At 47.3% G+C, this 7,578-nt stretch overlaps 1 protein-coding gene across 3 annotated transcripts; it reads right to left on the bottom strand.

Moving 5' to 3' along the window:
• Positions 1 to 1,368: 1,368 nt before the first annotated feature.
• On the bottom strand, positions 1,369 to 4,705 carry COQ10A (coenzyme Q10A). Of its 3 annotated transcripts, none has more exons than XM_033118681.1 (5): positions 4,360 to 4,493; positions 3,707 to 3,853; positions 2,750 to 2,942; positions 2,412 to 2,513; positions 1,369 to 2,129 (listed from the first exon to the last, which is right to left on the bottom strand). In XM_033118681.1, the coding sequence occupies exons 1-5, from the start codon at positions 4,491 to 4,493 to the stop codon at positions 1,962 to 1,964; spliced, it is 744 nt and encodes a 247-aa protein (XP_032974572.1). In that variant the 3' UTR covers positions 1,369 to 1,961. The 3 variants fall into 3 exon arrangements, with proteins under 3 accessions (XP_032974572.1, XP_032974574.1, XP_032974575.1); XM_033118683.1 differs by having other exon boundaries at positions 1,962 to 2,129; positions 3,707 to 3,835; positions 4,360 to 4,705; XM_033118684.1 differs by lacking the exon at positions 3,707 to 3,853 and having other exon boundaries at positions 1,962 to 2,129; positions 4,360 to 4,702.
• Positions 4,706 to 7,578: the final 2,873 nt, after the last annotated feature.

The following is a 7,578-nucleotide window of genomic DNA, read 5'->3' as shown; positions in this document are numbered from 1 at the left end:
GAAGAATCTATTATGAGGTAAAGGATCCGGCTGGTGGGGCGGCCGGCCAGTTGGCTAAGTGGTTAGAGCACAGTGCGCATAACACCAAGGTTGCTGGTTCGATTCCCACATGGGCCAGTGAGCTGCACGCTCCACAACTAGATTGAAAACAACGGCTTGACTTGGAGCTGATGGGTCCTGGGAAAACACTGTTCCCCAATTAAAAAAAAAAAAAAAAGTTGGGGGCCGGCCCACTGGCTCAGGTGGTTGGAGCTCCGTGCTCCTAACTCTGAAGGCTGCTGGTTCGATTCCCACATCCCAGTCAGTGGGCTTCCAACCACAAGGTTGTCAGTTCAACTCGTGGAGTCCCACAAGGGATGGTGGGCTCCGCTCCCTGCAACTAAGATTGAACACAGCACCTTGAGCTGAGCTGCCGCTGAGCTCCTGAATGGCTCGGTTGGAGCGCGTCCTCTCAACCACAAATGTTGCCGGTTTGACTCCTGCAAGGAATGGTGGGCTATGCCCTCTGCAACTAGCAACGGCAACTGGACCTGGAGCTGAGCTGCGCCCTCCACAATTAAGACTGAAAGGACAACAACTTGAAGCTAAACGGCACCCTTCACAACTAAGATTGAAAGGACAACTTGACTTGGAAAAAAGTCCTAGAAGTACACACTGCCTGTGTGTACTGTTCCCCTTCCCCAATAAAAAAAAAAATCCAGCTGGCGAGATCCTGGACTTAAGTGGGTTATAACTTGTCATGTGCATCCCTTTATCTTTAGGCAGGTTTAGCATTCCTTTTCCCTAATATGAAGACAGGCTCCCTGTGAGATATCTAAAGGGATTTCTGTCGTTCCTCAAGGTTAGAAGCCCTTGACCCTTAGTCCCCATCCTTCCTAATTTTGTTGTAAGATAGAACACTCAGGGATTACAGCTGAGATCTCACAACTGCTTATGTGACCAATCCAAGGAAACTGGTCCAGCCCACTGGGTAAAAGGAACAAACTATACCAAGGACAAACGGGTAGGACTGCCAGCTGAACATGTGAGCCACTAGAGGACTCCGGTACTTCATGGAATGCCTGTTATTCTTCCTTTAAGGAGGCCCCTAAAATAAGAGGTGGTCCTGAGGGCATCAGTTATATGGGAGGTTGGAGACCAGTTATTCTGTCCTGAGACTCCAGCTGCAACTGACCTTCTGAAAAAGTCTATTAATAGGCAAGGGAGAGGGTACTAGGTCCTGGCTTGTAGAATGTACTACTATAGTTAGCAGGGACACTATGTCCAAGAGGCTTCCTTGTACCTTCACTCCCCTAGGAAGGCAGCCATGACTTTCTTCTACTCTGCTATATATATTATTCCCCCAAGAAATAATATAAAAAAGCGAAATTCACACTGTCAAAATTTATTGAAATTTTATAAAAACTCAAGCCAAGTGGAAGAATAAGGTACAACCCAAGAGTACAACTCTGTTCAGTGTTTTTATTCTCCTCGCCCCAAGCTCCACTAGCATGGAAGTACTAAGTCATGGTCATGGGTTTCAAGCTATGGCCAGATCTCCAACATCTCTGGCATTTCAGGCAAGCAAAAGTTACCATCAATACCTCTATCAGGAAAAAGCTCAATTTATTCATTCCTTGAGAAAACTTGTCCTCTTCCCCTGGTCAGACACTAAGGCACCTTGACAGGGCTCAGATAACCACACAGTTTTAATTATAATTCAATGTGAGAGGCTGTAGGCATCAGGCATATGGGGATCTCAAGATGAGCCCGCCCAGTTCCTAAGCATGTTTCCTTTCCATACCCCACTGCCTTTACTTTCCCCCAGCATTTCCAGCCAGCTTAGAGCCCAATTTCTGGAGAATTGAGAGGGAGAAAATATGAACACAGACTCTTCTCGCAGATTGGAGCAGGAGCCAAATAAATAAGAGAATTAGGTGGGGAGGGAGAGTAGAGGAGAAGCTAAGGCACAATCCTTTGCCTCAAGTCTGGTGCACCTCATGGAACATCAGTTCACGGGGGATGACTGTTTCTGGACCAAACTTGGTGGCTGCCCGACGTTCGAAGGCAGCGACATTCTGTTTAACAACCTCGTCAAAAAACATGGTGGCCAGCTGGGAGTGCAGCAGAGAACGAAATTCAAAGGAAATCTGGGAATGGGTAAGAGACAGTCAGAAACTCTTCAAGACCATGTTGGATAGTCCCTGGCCAAATGCAGGGATACTATTCAGTGTCTTCCCCTGCCCCTCCAATTCCTTAGATCCCCTCAAAAGCCCAGTACCAAGTTTGATTTAAAAAAAACTCAGACCTGGGATTGTCACTGACTTGGGAAATGCTAAGTGCTAGCTATACATACAGAATAACCATCACAGTACTTCAGCTCTGGCCTCACACCCAGTTGTAGCCCTGTGCCACACAGCCTTCTGACTCACCGAAAAGTCCACAGTGCAAGTTCGGGGATAGGCAGGAATACCAGGGCTGAATCGCCAAATGGTCTCTAAGTGATTGAAGAGCTTGCCATCAGTGCAAACAGCCTAGAATAGGACAGTCAGGTATTTAAACATCACACAATGGAACGAAATAGATATAGAAGTCTACTATACATAAAAGGCTACGGGAAGGAACTGAAAGCCATTTTCCTTGTAATATTAGGGAAGTATTAGACATGTGGAGATAAAATCATTACAAGGAAGGCCAAAATAGACCTTAAACGTAAAAATTAGGGAACACAGAAAAAACTTCCTGATCATCCCCTCCGGACAGGCCTCACCTTGACCATGTGAGGTTTGACCATGGAAACAGCAGAGGTATAGCGTTCCATGATAGGTGGAAAGCCAACCTCCAACTGGGCCTTCAGGTGACCTTTGCGGCTGGATACCACCAACGACTTCTTACACCAGGGCACAAACTCGCGGTACTCCTGGACATTGGACACCACCTCGAACATCTCCTGCATAGAGTACCTGGGGGGAAGAATCGGAGAAGCCAAAGAACTGCCCCATGGTTCAGGCTCCTTGCCCTGGGTGCCCTCCCCCTAGTACTTTCGTCCATTATACCATGCACCTTCAGAAACTAGGTATCACAAGCCAGACTGAATGACTTCCAAAAAACAAATGTGCAAATTTTCATGATGTTAATGTTACCTTACGTTTTGCAGTTTACAGAACGCTTTTGCATTTACTATCTATTTTGATCTCAAGAGGGATCATCTAGGAAGAACAGAGGTTGTCAATCATACTAGGACTCATATCCCAACTCTACAGCTTTCTAACAGTGTAGTCCTACGTACATTACCTGTGCCTCCATTTTCTCACCTGCAAATCGGAGGTAATAATAGTACCTGATACATAGGTTTGTTGAGAGGATCAAATAAGAAAATCTATGTAAAACACTTAAGTGGCCTACCTGCTAGCAGCAGCAAGTGCTCAAAAAGTGTTAGCTATTTTATACTGTACTCAGAATACATAACAGAGTCAGGTCAGCAAAGAAATAATAACCCTGTTGTCTTATGGTACTATACTGTCCAACTCTAGGCAAGTTTCACTTTGCACATGCATGCAACCAAGAAGAGGGAATTTAACGTTGGAAGACTGGCAGGGCAGTATAAAGGATCAGTAATATAGCCGGGAGAGGGATGAATCTTGCCCACTATTGCTACCCTTACATTCTAACCAGGACATGAGGGGAAGGGAATGTGGAGGGATGCTGGCCAGGGGAGGATGCTCACCCCATGATCCTACGCTCAGAGTAAGCCTTTCTCTTGTTGGTGAAGGGGGCAGCAAAGCCCATGAAGGAACGGCTAGGAGGTAAGCCAGCCTCAGCCGACAAGACTTGGGCAGCCCGGGGCAAGAGGAGGCTGCAGGAAATCAGAAATCTAAGGTCAAAAGGAAAGGAGAGACAACGTCACAATTCTTTGTGTTCAACCATTCCCAGGTGAAGGGGAATTGGGGCGCATCCCAGAGGAAGGTCGTCCAGGCAAGCTTTTCCCCTACCACCTGCTGCAGCCCGCCAGACTCCCTGGCCAGGCAGTCACGAGTGCGAAAGGTCGAGGGCAGCCGAGGACAGTGCCGGGGGAGGAAACGGGAGAAAGCGGGGTGCATGCGAACCGCCAGTTGTCTTTGAGTGGGGGCTATGCTACTGCTGAAAGCTAGGAAGCATCACCGTCCCCGGGGCCTCGCCAAGCCCGTTGCTGCCAGGGCGTCCGCGAGGGGCAAGAAGTGGTTGGCCACCCACCCCGGGGACTTCCCCTCGCGAACAACTTAAAAGTGTGTTTTCCAAAGCTCTACATTAGACCCCAGGGTTGCAACCCTCTGCCGCAGAATTTTAGGGTCTTAAGCGACCCCCTTTCCTTCCGCGCGGCCTCCCGCGCCTCCCTCTCACCTCATTGGTCGCGTCGGTCGCGAAGGGCCCAGGGGCGGGGCCGGGCGCACGCCCCGGTGGAGCCGGAGGCCGCAGCAGCGCTGGGCCGCTGCGCGGGTCCCGGCCGGGAGCCGCCGCGCGCCCGCCGAGGCCATGCGCGTGACCCTCCCTGGCCCTCACGGCTCTGCCACCCGCTGCGCCCTCCTCACTCTAGAGGAAGGGTGGCAGGAAGCGACCGACAGGCCGGTTCAGAGCCCGGGCGCGCAGGGGTGGCGAGGGGCTACGGCTCCTCTTGCCCTGCTCCCTACCGGGCGGTGGGGTGAGCTAGAACTGAAGCTGCGACCGCTGCTCCGGCAGCTCCCAGTATCCCCACGTCACGCCGTTGCCATGGCTCGGCACTGGGAGAGGGAGGAAGCAAGGGGACAACGTGGCCTGTCGGGAGATGTAGTTTCACACCTCTGGCGAGAAAGGGCATGGAATGTGTGTTTGAGATGTAGACGTGGCCCGGTGACGTGAGGTCACCAGGCAAACTGTTTGGCTACTCTGGGATCACTGACTGGATACATAAACACAAAGGCGACTTTGTGGACGTGTCAAAAGTAGATATCTGTTGATCTGAACTCTCTTAGAGCCTTTATCATATTCTGCCTTGTTTATATAATTAGTTCTGTAAGTTCTGTTCATCTTTGTAGACTCCGTAGTGCCTAGTGCTATGTTTTACATCTTTGAGAAAAGGAATGAACGTTCCAAGTTCTGGGCTAAGACTTTACATAGTTTTCTCCTTTAACATTTATACAAAAAAGTTGGGGAAGAACCAGACTTACTTTTTACTGGAAATATCTTTGTCTGGAAAAGTGTGCACTTGATGAAGGTTGAGACCCCATGGCCAGGAACCCACTGCTTTCCATCATAATGGGGCGGGGGAGGGCAGGAAATGCTCTTAATAAAAGTGGGGACAAGAAAAGAAAAAAAATGGAGAGAGGAGAGAGAAATCAGCAATTAGAGCTGGATCTAGGTGGGTACAAGAGCCATTAAAATTCTCCCACGTTGTAGTAGAGGAAGGACATTTTAAGAATGCTGGTGCCTGCTGTTACATTTAAAGATGTTTATGCTATTACAGTGCAAGCCCCTCCTCTGCTTTCCTTCAGAATCCTCAGTCAAGCTCTCCACATTCAGGGAAGCCTTGTCTGAGTAGTGTTGGGGGGAAGCGGGGGCAGGGATAAAATAAAGACAGTGTTGCCTTTTGGATCTAATTGGTGTGGAAGAGAGACATCTTGCCCAAAACAGGGGCCTGGAAACAGATATAAATCCTCCAAATCCCCCCCACTCCTTGAGATTGGCATTAATTTGGGGCCTTCCACTGGATATAGATTGATTTAAAGTTTGAGCCCATTTTATCTGAATTTCAAGGAGCAGGAGCCCTCCCTTGAACTCTGGCTTACATTTAACATTCTGTAAGGAAGGTGTTTTAATCCTTATATATACAGGAGTATAAAGCCCCAAACTGGTGGAATGATCTAATTTCTTTTTCTCTCCTAACATTTCTTCTTTTTCCCTCAGCACCCCCACCCCAACCATCCAAGATACGGTACCTCCTTCCAGTTCAAAGATGATAAAATGGAGCCTCTCTTGGATGGGCATATGACCTTGGGGAACAGATTTACTCTTTCCAACCCCACTCTCTTGTCTGGCCCCACTCTCTCTGACTAAGGGCTTACACATGTGAGACAGCTGCTTAGAGTGAGGAGGAAGGATCTGGCCAGATAAAAGACAGAAATTAACTGGGATACACGACTGAACTGTGACCTCATTAACACTCCGCCTTAACCGAGTTAACTGCTGCAGAATCCCCAAGGTACAATAGGCCTGCCAAGCCAATTTGCTTGTTGCCCCCTTACTAATTAGATTAACTAATTACTGCCGTTTAAATTTTTCCTAGGAAATTCCCTGTACTTGAAACAACCGATTGCATGCCATTTTCCCATCATTGTACATCAATAACTGCCTTCAAGTACTAACTTAAAATACATCTCCTCCAGGAAGACCCTCTTGACTAAACCCATTCCTTAACATTGATGTCATGTAAAGTAGCATATATCCCATATTCTCTAGTTGTTTCTTGTGTACGTGTGTGTTCTACTAAGTTATAAGCTCCACAAAAATAGATACCATTTACCTCCAAACCAATTAGTATAAGGCTGTACACAATGGTGAGTTTTTAATCAACATTTGTTAGAAGAATGAAAATTGAGTCTTAAGGACAAGTAGGCATCTGCCCAGATTTATCCAAATATGAATTCAGTAGCTGAATCCAGAAGGACTGTCTGCATAAGAGGGCTTTGCCACCACCTCTGGCCTCCTTCGCCTCCACTCTGTGCGTCTCCCTGAGCCCTGGAAGTATCTGTGTTACCTACATCATATCCCTTTTTTCCCTACTGGGAAATCCTCTTTCTGTGCTCTGAATAATATTAAAAATAACTCTTCTAGCCCTTCCTCCTCTTTCCAGCTGCCCAAAGAACCCGGCTGGCAACCTTCCTTGTTCACCTCCACACCCACGCCAGAACCAGGCACGTGACTCCAGCTTAACTCCTGACTCCCAATTCCTCAGGTTACCAAGAGCTATTTCAGGCAATGGAGGCCACATAGTCCCCTCCTCCCCATCCTCTAGGCCATATCCTAGCTTAGCCCTTCCTGGAAGGTCTATCAGACCCAATAGCCAAGTCAGCATGTCCCAACACCCATATCCATCTAATCCCCAACTACCTTTGGTTTCTACTTCTTCAGCTTCTCTTTCTTCTCCTTCATCATCAAATGTTAAGTGCTTCTTCCCATGTAGTGTTCTGCTAGAGCTACAAAAATAATTGCATGTATACCCTGGCTTTCAGAGTTCAAAATCCTTTTTTAATAGAAAAACAAACAAACAATGTGCAGTCTTGTGTTGAACGAAAGACAAGGAATTTAAAATCCATTCTGAACTACTGGGTACTTGTACATACGTCAAAGATATAAGGTGAAATGAACAAAAGGGTGCGATTTAAACGTGATTGTGACAGTGTAAACTAAGTATGTCAAGGAGACCTAACAAAAGGGAAAGAACCTGTTAACCAGGGAAGACTTCCTGGAAGAGGTAATATTTTCAATAATATCGCATTTATTTTCAATACGGTAAAAAATCAAAACATTATTAAAGGTATATAGTGATAGGTAAATTTCCCTCTCACACCTCATTCCCTGTTTCCC

This window comes from Rhinolophus ferrumequinum, chromosome 10 (assembly GCF_004115265.2).
Source record: "Rhinolophus ferrumequinum isolate MPI-CBG mRhiFer1 chromosome 10, mRhiFer1_v1.p, whole genome shotgun sequence".
NCBI lineage: Eukaryota > Metazoa > Chordata > Mammalia > Chiroptera > Rhinolophidae > Rhinolophus > Rhinolophus ferrumequinum.
This window is presented reverse-complemented; position numbering and strand designations above follow the sequence as displayed.